Here is a 17579-nt window from a genome sequence, read left to right as displayed (position 1 = left end):
TCAAATGAGTATTATTCCGAAAGCTTACCCCCATTAATTTCTACCAGACATGCTAAAATTCGATTTGAACAAGTGTGTTCAATCAGTCTAATAGAAGCATTGACCCAAGGTATGCAATTGTTGGTGCCGATCTTTCAGAGAACACAAAACACAAATAGGATGCACACCATGCTTTTTTTTGTTTTATTCCATTTTAAATGTTAAAAATAGCTTTTTTAACATGTATTTTTTATCTAAAAGCAACGTTGGAACCTGACATTTCAGTTTGCCCCTTTTTAGAGGGTGTTCAGAGATTTAAATGTACATTCTTTTAAACATTCACTTTCTACAATTAAGTCAACATATTTTATCAGCTAAAGTACAAGAAAAGGTCTCAGGTCTCCAATCAAAGAACTAAGCCTATGTGTCCAAATACACTTTTCTTCTTAAGTGGTGAGAACTCCAATTCACCGTCTCTCATTAGGCAGCCCGCTTTCTCTGTTCTCATACATTTAAGACAAGATATGGTCTTATGCTCTAAAAATGTCTAGCAAGTTCAAATCCTGTCATTTCAATTTTGCCTTAAAATATTTTCAGTTGTGAAAGCAATGTAAGAAATGTATGCTGATTCAGAGGACGATGCCCTTTCCACAATTACTGTGACCCTATAGCTAGCTGCCTGTTGCTATGATCCCCTCCCTTCCTGCACTGCCCAGAGACACCGTGCCCCTCACATATGAGACCTGAATTTTTCAACAAAAAGGAAAAGCTGACTGGGGCTGCCTAGCAACAGTATGAAATTTCTCAAGAGGTACCAATAAAATACCCTGGCTGGGGAAAACGAGGATGTCACTTCCTTAATATGTTGTGCGGAAGAGAACACAGTTGTCTTTGTGCATCTGCAGGTGTTACGTGTCAAGAGGATGTCAATGAGTGCGAGAAGGCACCCTGCTTTCTCGGAGCCCTGTGCATCAACAGCTTTGGGTCCTACAGGTGTGGGAGCTGCCCAGATGGCTTGGAGGGAGATGGGAAGACGTGTAAGGGTAAGCAACGTTAGCATCACCGGATAGCATCATCCAGCACCACTGCCGGGAGCTCTCTTTATCTCCTGCCATGAGGCAGGGAAGAAATTCTGGGGCTCAGAGCTGTTTTGAAGGAGTGTGAACCAAATAAAATAAGTTTGGGGAAGTTGAAACAATCGAACAACCTAGATCAACTTTCAGCCCATCAGCAGTTCATAAATTAGAAAGCCAGCTTCCCTTCAGGCAGAGCAAAAGATGACATCAGGAATTAGTTTGTCATTTCCAATTAGCAGGAAGGCCAAATCATTATCCCAGCTCAAGGCAATCAGACGCACAATGGTAAACGTAGCCCTGTAAACACATTGGGGTATATGCATACAAATTCAGTTTGGTGCTTAATAGAAATGCAGATGCTATAGTTTTGCTAGTGAAAGTGGCATTCCGGCCACTTCAGTACTTGCAAGGAAAAGGCAGTAATGCTAACCAAAATGCCCATTTGTGATTTGCATATCATTAAGCACTAATAAAAGGATGACACCATTATCTTTATGATTGCTCCAGTTAAAAGTCTACAAAGAAAAAAAATGCAATCAAATTGCGATGTAACTGTGAGGGTAACTCAGACAATGTGAAGTTGAGTTCAGGTGTTCATTTCAGCTGACAGCAGACTGATACAGGGGCCCTGAGAAATGAGGTGAAGTTTCAGAGAGAAACTACAAAAATATGGAGTGACAGGGCCGGTGCGGCTGTGCTGGGGTTTGGAAGGATGGAGTTCAGCAGACAAAAAGTGGACTGAGCTTAGCTTCTGTGGAATTCTACTTCGGCTATTGATTTATTGACTTTTTTTAAACTTGGAAAGCTTTGTCACACTCCTGCATAAACATCAGTAATACCCACAAGTATTCTCTTGGAAGGACAGGTAGCCTTACAGGTCACATATATAAAATACAAAAGGTCACTCTCTGTGGGCCTTTTTAGTGTGCTCTTCCATTTTTCATTGTTGTGGGAGGCATAGATTGCACTGGAGATTTTGCCTCCATTTCACCAATACTTCTGTCCCTGCAAATACAAAGTACTGACTCTTCTCTACCCAGAAAAAATCAGCAATTGCCTACTGTGTTACAGTTTTTTAAAGTCTCTGGTAAGTGACATTGTTAATTACATTGTGTGCTCAGTATGACAATGATCGCCCACTGTGAGTAGAGTCTATCACGTCAGCTGTTTTTAGAGCACTGGGTGAGAAGACAATAAAGACCACCATGCCTGGAGCGTCAAGATTCTGTACAGTCATCAAAAAGCCAGCAGTTCTTTGAAGCCCCAACTGAATCCATATACCATCATTGCATGGCTGCATTTTCAACACACCATATTGCGTTCTGCCTGTGACTTTACCAGTTCCCAGGTCTAGATCTCTGCAGCTCCGTTGGCGATATTTTCGGTGACTGATTCTGTCCTTTGCTTATTTCAGTTTTGTATTGCGTCTATAAGACCTACACTGGTCGGTGTTGCTGTTTTGGTAACCAGCCTCTTTCCACTTTACTTCTCTTCCACTTCCAAATGTCTGTGGTTGATTTTTGAATGGGAAACACACTACTGACCCCCCAAAATACAAACACATATGCACATACACACAACCACGCGCACACACACACACACACACACACGCGCACACACACACACACACACACACACACGCACACCAGTGAGCATAAGAGAATTGCATTCGTTTCTTTTCTATCACCAGCAGCACAATGAGAGAACAACGCAGGACATGTGTTTGTATTTTTCATTTTTACTTGATTTTGCTTTGTCTCAAGCATGTGAAAGTACAAGTTAGCACAAGTTAACCTGTGGTAATGCTTTAATGGTGTTATGCACATACTCATTGGTCTGGGAGTGTCGTTAGCATGGTCTGACACTATTGCTCATTTAACTTGAATGGAAACACCGCTGTTCTTTTGTGCTTGAAGTCACTGAGAGCATCTGGTAAATGAATGTGATGTAATGTAAATGAAATGTAATGTAAAACACATATAGATAACATAACATAACATAAATATAGCATTGGGTATGAAACAGGGTGATTTGAAATGACATTAGGTGAAAAACAGTATCCCCTCCATGACAACTGGAGGTCAGTCTGCTTGCTGGGGAATGGCATTACCACCACCAGGTGGTCAACAGAGGGATTTTTCTGTTTCTGATGTGGCGTAAAAACCTTTACAGCAGTAGGCTGTATGACACACCTCAAAATGTAGAAGTAATTTTCGGCTAACTCATATTTCTGTATTGTACTTCAGGCAAGAAAAGCAGAATTTAAAGCAACAAAGACACTAGAACAAAATTTGAAATTGTACAGAATATTGGCTCTGGCACTTCAGAAGCTTCAATGATACTTCCAAAGGAAATGTAGCTTGAAGGTAGAGCTGAAGAGGCAATTAATCCACATGACAAGAATTATAATGGAACAGAAGGTATTTAGTGCAATCTGACAGCAAGGCTGCCTCAGTAAATACCCAGCTGTATGTATGTATAACATGAAAAATGTCAGCTGTGTAAGATGCCATTGTCATACAACATTGTAACATTTAAACAACGGACAACTAAAACAATTAGCACTGTTAGCACATTCTTCTCCCAGATATCCGAAGTGATCTGCAGAAGGATAGAGCTGACCAGAGCTTGGACAGGCTCTTATTAGGTCTAAGCTCACCCATTCCTTTAAACAGAGACTCCACTACAGTGTGTCTTTCTCTCAGCAGCACTGACAGAGCCATTCAGGCTGGACTCAGACTGAGTAATGAAGCCACCTGCTCCCCATTTTCTTTCCCCCTCTCTCTCTTTCTCTCTCTCTCTCTCTCTCACCCCTCCCCAAACTCTCCCTTCTTCCCTTCCTGCACAGCTCCAAAGCGACCAGACACTGCTGGCCTCACCAGTGTACAAGTTCCCTTATCCAGGACAGACGGTGTCAGTCCCATCCTCCCAGAAACCCCTGATGCAGCTGAGAAGACCCCAGTTCTAGTTAATGTACCCAGCAAAAGTGGAAGATCTGGCAAGTATATCTCCACGCATTCTCATCATTTTCAATAGTGTGTAGGGAAAGAGGGATGAACGTAAGGTAACCAAAAGTCTGCACACTGTTTGCTCTATCCATGTAATTAGTCACAAAAGACAGGTATTTTACTAACTTGATTGATATTTACAAAATGAATGAAGTGTAAGCAAAGAGCAGAATTTAATTATGTCACAAGTATGGTTCTACACACATTTAAACAAGAATAGATATACTTTATATGATGATAGTAGAATTGTTTATTATTATAATTATTATAATTACATGCTTGTACACTTTTCACATCAGTAAGTTTGTATTATTAAAAAAATAATAACAACAATAACTTCAGTGCTAAAGTATCTCCGTGTAGATGCATGTTGAGAGTGAGAGAAATGTGCTGCCAACAAATTTGTCACGTCTGCATTTCTGATGCTACATCAGTGTTCTGATATCCTGACGTTAAGGCTCTGTGGGGGGGGGGGGGGGTTTCTTCTCAATATATGTAAGCCCACAGGGATGGCTGAGCATGTAAATCACATTTCCAGTTTTACAAGTGATAATGCCTTTAATCTCAATTTGTCTGCAGGTGGTTAAAAATGGACTTTTCACAGTGAAGTTACATAGTTTCCACATTTATAGGTCCTATTAGGCTTTACATTAAAAAGTAGAGATTTTGACCATTTTTTAATTTATTCCAGCACAGTATATATCCATTTTCTCTGTGGCATACCTTAGAACTTACTCTCCTCTATATCTCCAGTCCTTGTGCCAGATGAGGTGGCATGCCCCTGTTTTGTGCATTAATCTCTCAATGTTTTCTCTGAAATTACTCTAGTTAATTAGGCATAGCAGTCCTTTTTTCCCCAACATTAGCCTCAGTATCATAACGCAAAGGACAGGACACTCTCTGAAGAGTGATTAAGCACCTTGCAGTGAAACTGCTGCTCCCTCTTGCTGTTTAGCCCTAGTTTTCAGACCGATCTGCTGCATGTGTAACAGTCTGGGCTGCCAGAACTGTGGGCTAGTTATACACGTACAGAAGTAATTAGCATTGTCCTTCAATACTACTGTCATGTACAGTATCACCACAATGAAGACAAATTGATCTCTGAAGTTTGAAGGCAGAGAGCAGACACAGGCTTGAAGATGCTTGATAAACCTTATCTGATACAGACAGTCGCTTTGTGTAATAAGGGCCGACCCAGTGAGGATTCAGGACAGTTAGAAAAACATTCTACTGAAGTCTCATTTTGGGGACAATTAAAAGGCTGCAAATGCCTTACTGTAGAAGTCAGCATTTCTAGTGCAAATTGTATCTAACTTCATGCAAAATGAAGACATAGATGATTGAGATGTATATATTTTTGGATTGATTGGAATATTACCTCCATTGTGTTGTTGCACTTTGCCTTTTTGAACATATACCTTTTTTCTATTGATTCTAGAAAGAGATCACTAAGCTGGTCTTCTGATCAATTGTTTAGAAAGTAAATGAAACTATTTGGTTTAATGGGCTATGTCAGAAAGAATACTTGAAGGAGTTTGAAATAGAATTTGTGTTACTAGTCAAAGAAGAAAACCAACTACCTACCTTCACATCACAAGCTCAGCAGCAAGTGGCATGTTCTGAGAACCCAGTACTGGATGATATTTTTCAAAGATTTACCACATGAACTTAAATTGCATGTAGTGATCACGTCACCAAATGACATCCAGTAGCTTAGAAACATGTGAAACATGGTAACTCTAAAGGGGTCTTCCTTCCTGGGTATTTCTTTGGCAGGTTTCAGAGGAATAAGTGTGGTTTTGCCATGTCTTTGTGATATTCTCCAGATAGTCCCGTGAATGCAAGGTGATGTTGGGACTCACGGCAGTTCAGAAAGACTTCCTTTAATCAGAGTATGATTTGACTGAGCACCTCCATCACATTGGATGCAGTAATAATGCAGTCTCACAGCCTGGCAGATTGCTCTCTCATCACACTGGGGGAGATGAAAAGGAAATGAATACAACACACCATGATATTTACCAGTCCCATGAATCTGGCCACTGTCTTTGCTATTTTTACTTATCTTACTGGAAGGGAACTGAAAAAATGGAAATTGGACTCAAAAATCATGTAATTATGCAATTTTTCAATTACTGTTGTTCTAGCTGGGGCCAGATGTTGTTTCTCACCTAATAGTAATGTGTGTTGTTTTGTAATAGATGTGCCTCTGCCCTATAGGCACATTACTTGCTTTATATCAAGACCATAACTCTGTATTCTGCAAAACAGTAAGCAATTTTAATTCTTTCCCACAGCTTTAACTTGTACAGTGTGTACTGTGTTTAGAACTATACAGTGCTAAACATTCAGTCTGGCACGTTCAGTTTGACACACATTCAAAACAGGGCACAGCCAATGCAAGGTCACCCAGGAAGGACAATCTCCATCTGATCATTTTGGCTGACCTGCAAATTTAAAAAAAAAAAATATCTGCAGCACATTAGGCAGTAATGGACAGGTCATTATTTTGACCAATGGGATATGTTGCCAAATTTTTCATTCTCAGAGTTCAGATGGGGGAGGGGAGGATCTCTGGAGGGGATGGAACACTCTTGACGGCTTTGTAGAATAACTGACCTCCATCTTGTTTCAGTCACCGTCACCTCAATGTTTCAGTCTGTGAGGGCTTAATCAGATACCGCAACAAATAAGTGTTCAGAGGAGCAAAAGTTCTTTTTTAAATAATTATACAGTTGGATGGAGTGCCATATCATGCAGGGAATGTAATTAGCAAGTCAGAAATTCTCTATGTTAATTAAATTCAGTCAGTAATTAGCAGCTACAGTTCTGATCTTAAGTGTGCTTAAGTGTGAATTTAAGTCACATGACAGGTGCAATAGGTGTCTGTATCAGGCTGCCAATGCTGCAAGCTGTTTTAAAAGGCACAGGGCCAAATCAGTGCGAATTAAGTTGAATTATGAAAAAATGATAACATGAACAGGACTGGAAGTGACAGTGAAAATTACACTTATCCTGCTGTCGATGCTCTTGTACGCACCGAGCTGTGTCGACACAGTGGTGAGCGTGTCTGTGTGTGCTGTGTGATGCAGGCCCCTCCGCTCCTGTGGACACAAGGACAACATGTCTCAGCAGGCCATGTTTCCCGGGGGTGCAGTGCATCGACCGTCGACCCCCCTACGTGGGCTACGTCTGCGGACGCTGCCCTCCGGGGTACTACGGCAACGGACGCACGTGTACAAAGTTATCCCGAGCAGGCAAGAACAGTTTTCTCTCTCTTATGCATAAAGTGCCACACAGAGTTTACATCTAAAGCACGTATTGTATTACAACAGACTGTAATTTAACTAACATCTGAGCATGTTGTCAGAAAATGGAGGCACAAGACCTAAGATTTTGAAGGCAGTTAGTTCTTTGGGTTGACTAAATTACAGTCTACGTTTTACTTGAGGTGGATATGGTGTAGCAAGATAAAGAGTGTAAATAAGATCCTTAGGCCCTGATATGTTTGATAAGTAAGCCACAGCGAAGCTTGCCTAACGGTCATTCATGCAGATATTTGTTCTCTGTCTGACCCTATATCTGATATTGCACTATAAGCAAGCGCTGCTGTTTGCTCAGCCAAGTTTCAGAGCTGAATTGAAAGTAACTTAAGGCATTCTCTACATCTCATATCACAGCCACAAATCTAGCAGCCAACTAACTGCACATTGTTTTATATCACAGTGCAATTATTCCGACGTTATTTTTTTGTGTGCAATCTTAGATCAGCTTCCCTTTTCACCGCATATGAAATTGGATTCCCAACTAAATGATGAATGCGTCCTATTTTGTCAACTTAGCTTCAACGTAAAGTTTTTTTTTTTTTTTTTTATCAGCCTCAGGTTTAAACTGCCATTCCCCCCTGGGACTCACTGTCCTGCTTCCTGCATCCACAACACAGGGTTCCAGATGATGAATTGATGTCACTGAAACATTTTCTGTTTATTTTTCATAAGCTGAGAAAAGAAATCTGATGCTTTATTCAAAACGAGAGCGGCTGCCTCTTTCCCTCTCGTCATGCATCTATTATGGCAATCGGAGGTGGTAAGAGCACACGTGGCCACGTCTCCAATATGCATTCAGACTTTGGTGTGACACGCTCGATTCTCTTCAAGTCTACGCTTTTTGTTTTGTGAAAATCCTGTTTTTCAGAATGGAGTATGAAGCATGCATGCTGCCAGGAATATTTTTTCTTCCCATAAGCGATTTTGTCAGTCACTGTGTCGCATAACGGTTGAATGTGTTCATCGTTGCGTTATGTCTTCATACAGGCCTTGTGTATCGTCCATGCCGGGGGACAGTAAAATAAAATGGAATCATATTGTATTCTAGTCAGTAGTGTCCCGTCTTGGTTTGATTTCTGTGTGGTTTGAATGGGTAGGGATCCATCATTATACCAAAATCATTGTGAGCTACACGATTCTGATAAAGAAACTGAAGGTGATAATCACGGCTATCATAAATTAATTGTTACAGGAGTCATAAGACCTGTCACAGTATAATGGGATTGGGAAACAACTGAATGCGCGCTTAGCTCTAAGAATTATTGAATATGTAGGATTATCATTAATCATAGAAAATCCTTGCAGATTTTGCAGAAACATAGCCTAAGGCAACGCCCCCCCCCTTCTGAACACTTTTATTTAATATTAATAATTTCATTGTGGAGGACCTCCAAGGGAGAATGCGCTACGTGCATATTTCATTCATGAAGGCGTGCTGTTGTCTTAATGTGCATCTTGTCTGTCACTCTGTCTGCTGTCAGCAAGGTCAGACTAATGAGTTAGCCGGGTGGCTGTTGTGCATTTAATGCATCTGTCTACTGTGCTCTCTTCTCTGAGTGCTTTCTCGGCCCGCACCCAACCGCAGCCAATTCATTCAAACAGCTAACAGCATGAATAAGATAACAAAAAGATGAAGGCATCTTTGTTTAGCAGAAATGCAGACCACTGTTTGCATCATTAAAGAGGCAGGGATAGTTTTAGAGCTGTATCTTCCCAATGTGTATATGTGTTACTATGTATAACATGTATGTGAGGTTTTTCAGTGTTTTGTTGTGTTGGAAGTAAAGGTCTGATATTTCCTCATCAGCATACATATTCATTGAATACAGAGAAACATCTCCTCAAACATCTCACTTCAGTATATAAAGTGCTGAGCTTGTTGGAGTAACTTACCATTGTCATACCTTTCCTCGTTCTACAGTTTCCCCTTCTCTGCAATCACGGCTGACACAAACCAAGAGCAAGAGGATCAATTACAGCCTCAGCAAAGTGCCACAGCTCCACTTACCTGTTCTCCCCTCCAGGCGCCTCTCATCACCTGTAATGAGGACAAATAATGGCACCACCAGGCCCTTCCTAGTGCCCGATCCAGGACCTGTCACTGAGAGGAGAGAGGCTGCGCTGCACGGCCCTCTTACACCCGCCCACGCTCACCAGCTCGGCCCCCATGCTGAGCTCAACCCGCTCCCTTTAGCCAATGGCATTGCTGACACGGCACCCTTTAATGGGACACTCAGGGAGATGGCAGTTGATGAGCCGTCCAGCTGGATTCTCGGCAGCACGCCAAAGCCCCCGCGGGCTCAGACCCCCGCCCCGGGTGTGTCTCCGTGGATAACGCTCCCTCGGACGTCCACGCGACACACCGGCGGGAGGCAGCCCACGAGGAAGCAGCACAACAACGTCGTAGCGACAAGGGTCAGACCCCCCCAGACCCCTCCCAGAACGGAGCTCCCGCTGACCTCGGCCCTGACCGCCGCCCTCTCCTCTTCGTCCTACGTCCTGTCGGAGTCCGAGTTCTCCGCCGACGGGGACGTGGGCGGGCTGGCCTCCGAGACGGCAGACCCCCTGCCGCTGCAGACTCGCGCTGTACCTGAGAGAAGGGGCGCCGGCGGCTCCTCCATTCACGTCGCCCCCTCCCTGCACTCTCACCACACCCCGCAGATCAGTAACACAGTCCTCCCTGAGGAGAAGAAGGTCACCTGCGCAGACATGCCCTGTTTCGCTGGAGTTCACTGCGAGCCCACCAGCGAGGGGGGCTTCAGGTGCGGGAGGTGTCCCTTTGGGTACATCGGAGATGGGAGAGCCTGCAGAGGTACGCTTTCCCTCAGTTAGAACAGGCAGCAGATCTCTGTGGGGCATTAACAACGCAGGAACAAGAATAGCTATGAATGAGGGATGGTGTCTTTCTTAATTGCCTTACCCTGAGTGCTGCTTTGTCTCTTGAAACTATCACCAAGGGCTTTGGGAGATGACTTCTTTGTGTGCATTACCACCATAAAACTCTTTTAGAACAATCTCGGGTCAAAAATTAGCAACCCTTCACACTGTGAAGAGATTTTCAGTGCAACCCCTCTACTGTGCTGAATAAATACAGATATTCAGTTGTTTTTACCTGGTAAATGAAGAAAATTACTTAAATTTCATATTGTATTGCCATACCATGCTTCTATTGCAGTATTACATCACAATTTTTTAAGGTATTTTCAGTTATCAAATCTTGTGCTTGATCAGTTTTCATCATTTAAGAAGAGACAGCAACTTGCCTACATGGGGCCTGTCAACTGCACCAATATAAGATAAGAAATTCCAAACGAAATATAATCCAATATATGACCCCAAGGCAACCCAACATAAAAAAAATATAATCCAATATAGGACAATCTGACATAAAACAAATGTAATCCAATATAAGACAACTATAAACGGGATATAAGCAAATAGAAAACAAGTATCATCCCATCTTTGTATGTAGCTAAAAAATATTGTATTCTTATATCCTTGGGTGAAATATGACCCCAGCATTCCATTAGTGTTTGTGAAATATGTTGGTTGTTTGAGGATTAAAGACAACTGAATCAACTTGCTATACATACAGATGCATATTAGGCAGTCTTAAACGTTAACTTCTCTCAGGGAGCAGAATTAACTCTCTGAGTTAAAACCTGTTTTTACTGAGTTTGTCTGAGTACTGTTTTTCCCCGTCGGCTCTCGAGATTCAAGTGCAGGATCACTGAAACATAGCCAATGATGCAGCTAGATCATTTGTTAGCACCAGTAATGCAGTCACCACACATCAGTATCTAGTGGTAGTCTAAAAAGCTGATCTTACCTGAAATGTCTGACAGGCCTCAACATGAAAGGTGAACATTAGCTGAAGTTTTAATGTATTCTAAAAAGGTGTGCATTGTTTGTTGTTTTTAATTGAATGGGCAGACAAACATACAAACAGTTCTGACAAGCTCACTAACCAGTATTTTCTGACATTATCTCTGAAGTTGTCCTCAGTAAGACGATCCCACTGACTTTTCTTAGCTGTTTTCTTTGCTGTTTTTACCTGTCAGTATTATTGGTCAATTATCAAGTCAATTATCTAAAAATAGATTTTAATTTGCTCCTCTGAAGGTCACAATAAATCCATGTAAGACTGAAACCAATCATGAGTGGTGAGTGGTTTTAGGGAAAAAAGTGATATCAACAGAGTAGTGATATAAAGCAAAGTGATATTAACAAGCTGTGTTTATACATGTAAGTAGGAATTGGAGGTTTTCAACACTTAGAGGTACCAGCAAAAGTTGAAAAATGTCAGAAGCAGTCAGAAAAAGATGGGGGGTCAGAGGTGAGTTTAATCCCTTTTAATTGGGCCTTTTTGTGGCTTGTTTGTGCAGCTGTGTGCAGGCATTCATGTGGGAGGAACATGGAGTGCGCAGCTCCCAACACCTGCCGCTGTAAAGCAGGGTACACAGGGCACAGCTGTCACATTGGTAATGCACCGTACATGTGATGTGATGTGTGTGTGTGTGTGTGTGTCTGAGTGTGTGTGAAAGAATACATACCTTTATCCACCTCATGTCAGTGCCATTATTTGCATTACAGATGTGTTTGTCAAGTAAGATATGATTTCTTCTTCTCAGCAATATGCAAACCTGAGTGCAAGAATGGAGGCCAGTGCATTGCCCCTGATGTGTGTGACTGCATGAAGGGCTACCATGGAGAGACATGTGAAACTGGTAATCCTTGGTTCAGTCCTCATTAGCATGTAGCAGAATTGTTCAGGTGGAACAAGGCTTGTCGCTGGAATAGCTTCAGTGTGCACAGTCACCCTTACCTGACAAGAGCAGGTTACCGGCACTGAACCTGCTGTTTAAAGCTTTTCTCACTGGCAGACTTAGTGAGAAATTGTGAGTGGAGGAGGACCGGGCCCTTCAGGAGAACCCCGCTGTTGGGGGTTAGAATGTTCCAGAATCAGGTGTGTAAGAGGGGAGCAGTTAAAGCCGAGCAGTGCCTGACTTACCCTGACTTCCATTTGTGGATTAGATAAGTGGAAGAAATGAAAAGTCCTACACCACCCAGAACTCAGACACAGACTCAAGGGCCCATTAGAGTTTAGCAGCAGTCAAGCATTTAATCACGGCTTTAGGCCAAGGAAAATTCTGACCCCTGTTATGTAAGAATTTTCATCTAAATTCAAGGGTGTAGCCACAGTGCTCATGTGGGAGCACATTTGCAGCTTAGTACGTTAGAATGGACACTGATTTTTATATTCTTCTGCAGCTCTATGCAGTCTGCCCTGTGAACATGGGGGTACCTGTGTGGGCCGAGACACATGCTCCTGTCCGTATGGTTTTGTTGGGCCCAGATGCGAGACCAGTAAGTCAGGCTCTCCCCGCCCGATAAATCCTGCAATTGAACTGTGAGTTAACGCTGCAACCAGAAAATGCTTTCAGTGCTGTGCTAACAGGAACACGCTATTCCTTTTTCCCTAGTGGTGTGTAGCAGACACTGTCAGAACGGCGGAGAGTGCGAGTCTCCCGATGAATGCAAATGCCAGGCTGGCTGGACTGGACCCTCCTGCGAGACAGGTAGAGTACTGCCAGCCATCGCCTCCTGGGACCAATCCTCACATTTATACCTGTGATGTAGGTGGCAGACTGTGATGTACGTCTGCACAGTGTGTCAGGCGACGCAGTGCTTGATAAGCCAGCTGTCCTCAGAAAGCATCCACAAGTGACAGCGTTGTTTTTATGGAGCCATGTTTTTTTCCTTATTTGTCTGGGGTCTGGGTTTTAATGTGATCATGTGAGTGTTTCTCGGCAGCCACAGACTGCTATAACCACTCCAGTGGGTGCACTTTATGTCTTTATGGTTGTTCTCCAGCCCTGTGTAATCCTGTTTGTCTGAACGGAGGCACCTGTCACCGGCCGAATACGTGTGTGTGTCCCCGCGGCTTCTACGGGTCCCAGTGTCAGAACGGTAAGCTTTGAATTCCAAACAAGTCCGGACGGTGCAGAAATTGCTGCCATGACCACAGGGTCCAAAAAAATCCAAGATTAGCCCACAGAGCAAAAAGCCGTGGTCCCTCATGCAGGGGAGCTGGTGGAGCTTTTTCCATGATACACAAAACTGCATGATTGTGCCATTTTCTTTTTTTATATACCTGATTCATACACAATAGCTGGATTGATTACATCTTTGTTGAAGGGTCTCATGATTTTGTAATGAGAAAAAAACTCATCCAGACCGACAGTGGCTTAATTGAGATTTGTTTGATCCCCGAGGATCCATCAGGTGTCTGGCTTGTTTCCGATATATCTAGTCATGGAGGGATTACCCTAAGTAACTCTTGAGTGTACTCTTTCCCCTGCAATTGATTCCTCCTTCATAGCCTGGCTTCTCCCCACCGCAAACGGTCTCACCCCACCCACGGACACCGCTTTAGTTAATTGACCTTTGAGATGGCCCCCTCCGTGATCGAGCGCCATTGTTTTTTTTTCAGCTGTCTGCAGCCCCCCCTGCAAGAACGGAGGATACTGCATACGCAGCAACGTCTGCTCCTGTCCTGAAGGGTACACCGGGGGGCGGTGTGAGAAGAGTGAGTGTGGCCACTCTGCGTCTTTGTCATCGCTCCCTCCCGCCATATGGGTGCCAGTCCACCGATGTGCCCACTCGACTAGAGGATGCCGCATTTCATCTCGCTGCTAATATGCAGCATATTGTGGTGTAAATTAAGCCATATGGAAGTGAGAAACAGTTGATAGATATCGTGGGTGAGAGGCAGGGCCCAGGGAGCAGGGACCATACTTCTGAGTTGTAAGTTGCATATGGTACTTGTCTCTGGAAATTTGCTGCTGGCTAGCGTCAAGGAATTTCACTCACTAATGATGAACTCTGGTTTTTACGTCAGATTTACAAGTGTGAATTGCAATGTGATAATTGTTTTGAATTGTGATCATTGCATTGGCTGTCATTATGCAAGACTGATAATATTTCAGAGTTGATTATGTTTTAAGCTCTACACATTTGTGTGCACACTTGTATGTAGATGTTTATTAGCCTCTACATTATTATCTTGTTCGTACAACTGAACTGTGCATGTACTCCAGGCTGAATCTCCATACTCCGCTTGTGTTGGTAGGCGTGTGTGAACCTATGTGCATGAATGGAGGGAGATGCATCGGTCCAGATGTTTGTGACTGTCCATCTGGCTGGCGAGGCAGGCGATGCGATAAACGTGAGTACCATCTTTGCAAACTGCGCTGCAGATCGAACTTCCCTGAGGGAGTAACCGCTGCCAAGGTCAAAATGCAAATACGGCAACTGTTCACAATGCAAGGCTTATCGCACCTGATGGTTCACTGTAAGGCAGACTTTACCATACAGCACACCCTATTACCTTACCTGTCAGTGTCTTGCTATGTGTGAAAATAGTCATGCATAAAGTCCAGACCCATAACTGATAAAAAAATACTATCAGCCTCATTGGTGGCACTTAACATATGCACACTTCTAACCTTTTACAGCACAATGTGCAGGACTTGTTTTATTTGTATAAATGTTCTGTTTTCAGCCACGTGTTTACAGAAGTGTCTGAACGGAGGAGAGTGTGTGGGGCCCAACACCTGCCACTGCCTCCCTGGGTGGCAGGGCATGCTTTGCCAAGTCCGTAAGTAGCTCCTCACACAGACACACGGCTGTGGTCCTGGGAACGGCACGGCTTGCACACACTCCTCAGGGAAGAACGATATTTGTATCTTTTGCCAAGCTTCCCGTGTCCAATTCCCACATTCAGAGCTGGCAGAGTGGGGCCATTTTGGAAGAGTGGAGCGATAAGATCAGGGATTTGCCCTCTGCAGTTGGCCCAGGCAACAGCCTGTGATTCATACAGTCAAACCTGCACTGTTGGACTCAGTAGCACTCAGACATGCCAATACTTCAGATGGACAAGGGAGTAATTTGTCACTGTTTTCCCTTGTTTTTTTCCTTGCAACACAACAGTAGTTTGAGGCTTTGTTTGCGCTCCCCTTTTCCCCCTTTTGTGAGGCCTGACATTAGTAAACATATTATTTTATGTCCTTACCACCATTTCTTGAAAGTTAACTATTGATGATCATGTGTGAAATTCTAAAATTATGGAAAATCATACCTTTACATTTATTAGTATGCTGTTCCGATGTTTTATCCCCTGTTAAATTTGTGGCTGGCTATAAAGAGGATTTATCACCAATATTTATATATTTATGGTTCCTCGCCACCATTTATTAGAGTCTGTAAAGCCAACAATGGCCATTTGTAAACCACATGCAGCCATAAAATGTTAATTTAAAACAAGTAAATGAAATTCATGCAGAGGATATTCAGAGTATAATCTGAGCGTATAATTAAGCCATTTTTCATTAAGTGCAAGAGCGTACTCCACATCGCTGAATTCATGCGGTCAGTAATTGTAATTAGTGCCATGGCTTGATGGCTGTGGAAGGCTGTGTTAACATCAGAAACTGTTGCGTCATGGAGGAAATGTACATGTCCTCGCTTCCTCCCCGGACTCCTTTTGGGTCTGTGTTTTGAGTAGAAAGATCAGATGCAGTTTGGCCGTTGTTATCTCACTGATCGTACCCTCTGGGCCTGAAGTGTCGTTTCTTGGGTGGTGTCTGCAGCCGTCTGCGAGCAGAAGTGTCTGTTCGGGAGCCGCTGTGTCCGACCCAACGTGTGCGCCTGCAGGAGCGGATACACTGGAGCCCTGTGTGCCAAAAAGGTAAGCGGAGCTGCCAGGAACGCACATCTGAACAGGCCGGCAAAGCCCCAGCAGCCAGCTCATCCAGAGAGCAGTCGAGTCACTACATCAAAACCTAGCTGTAATGTTTCAATTCTTGCCGAGCCCTGTTTTTAAAAGAGATGCGTATCTTCACAATAAATGCATACTGTCTCTGGATGTAGCTTTAGCGTGCCTCTGAAAGCTGGGAAGCAGCTACAGTGGAGCCAACAAAGGTAAATCATCCAAAATTAGGCTAATACCCACTCAGGGCATTAACTGGTGCAGTATACATATTTCACACTCAGGAAGTTTGAAAGAACTGAGCGTCGGCTACAGAGGAAAGTAATAGCGGATGTGCTCATCAGCCTGTTTAATGCAGGCTTAATCCGGAGAGTTGGACAGCACGGGGTAATTGGGCTCTGCAGGCTGTGACAGGGAGTTCTCTGTTTACCTGGGGCTGACGGCATGACATGTGTCCCAGCTCCCCATTAGACGAGGCTGAAGGTGGCACCTGTCTGAACTATGCACTGAAGACACCTCCCACGTCGCCCTCGGTACTGTTGCCCACAGAGGACTTGCTGAGGGAATATGGGGTTGCCCTCTGCTCATCACTAACGTGTACATCAAATGTAATATATATTGCTAAGATTATAATTTATATATAGGGGTATAATATAATACTGTGTATTGGTTTTAGAAAAAGCTTTAAGAACATATGCTTATGTGTGCCTGTGTGTGTGTGTGTGTGTGTGTGTGTGTGTGTGTGTGTGTGTGTGTGTGTGTGTGTGTGTGTGTGTGTGTGTGTGTGTTTTGGTGCTTTTGTTCCCCCCTCACTACTACAGTAAGTCATTTTCCCAAGTTCCCTCGGTGCACAAGGTTCACAATATTTCATGTATTTGCTGGGTATCTTGAGTACACTCACTTGTATAGAGTAATATTCACTGGCTGCAGAAACTTTGATTCAAGCAAAGTTGAATCCTGTCATTCCATGTATCCATAATTCATGTTATGCGTTTTTCATCATTTTCAGTCCTGAAGAGTGGGCTTTAATCTTCATATAAATATGTTGCCAATCACAAGTACCCACAACCTACATATTTACCAATGTCATTTCTACAAAAGCTAAATGCATTGTCAAATATACAGTGCTCCCACAGAAAACACTTCCTTTAATGCCATATTGATATTTGAAAAAAACACATATTTTCATCCTGCATTGATTTAGTGTGAACACACTTTATCAGCTTCAGTAAACCCTGATCATATTGTATTCACAGCTTTTCCAAGATACTGATTTTGCAATTTCACTTTCTTGTTCTCGTATGACAATTTCAAAGAGCTTTCTTAAAAGGACAGAGATAAACCTGTTGTTGTTGTGTGTTTCGCCAAGCAATTCCATTACCTCCAGTCAATTCTCATTTCCAGGGCTTACACTAAATAT

The 17579-nt window shown here is 43.1% G+C and overlaps 1 protein-coding gene across 1 annotated transcript in view; it reads left to right on the top strand.

Moving 5' to 3' along the window:
- Positions 1–16657, top strand: part of si:ch211-246m6.5 (von Willebrand factor D and EGF domain-containing protein) — a 55462-nt gene extending 38805 nt beyond the window's left edge. The window contains exons 19-32 of the mRNA XM_036540811.1: positions 885–1022; positions 3904–4053; positions 7156–7320; positions 9311–10201; positions 11775–11870; positions 12021–12116; positions 12661–12756; positions 12873–12968; positions 13264–13359; positions 13883–13978; positions 14522–14617; positions 14954–15049; positions 16041–16138; positions 16631–16657. Of these exons, the coding sequence (XP_036396704.1) occupies positions 885–1022; positions 3904–4053; positions 7156–7320; positions 9311–10201; positions 11775–11870; positions 12021–12116; positions 12661–12756; positions 12873–12968; positions 13264–13359; positions 13883–13978; positions 14522–14617; positions 14954–15049; positions 16041–16138; positions 16631–16657 (2237 nt within the window). The remainder of the gene's footprint in view (positions 1–884; positions 1023–3903; positions 4054–7155; positions 7321–9310; positions 10202–11774; positions 11871–12020; positions 12117–12660; positions 12757–12872; positions 12969–13263; positions 13360–13882; positions 13979–14521; positions 14618–14953; positions 15050–16040; positions 16139–16630) is intronic.
- Positions 16658–17579: the final 922 nt, after the last annotated feature.

Source organism: Megalops cyprinoides, chromosome 11 (assembly GCF_013368585.1).
Source record: "Megalops cyprinoides isolate fMegCyp1 chromosome 11, fMegCyp1.pri, whole genome shotgun sequence".
Lineage (NCBI taxonomy): Eukaryota > Metazoa > Chordata > Actinopteri > Elopiformes > Megalopidae > Megalops > Megalops cyprinoides.
Note: the sequence above shows the minus strand (reverse complement) of the source record. Positions and strands in the feature narration are given on the sequence as shown.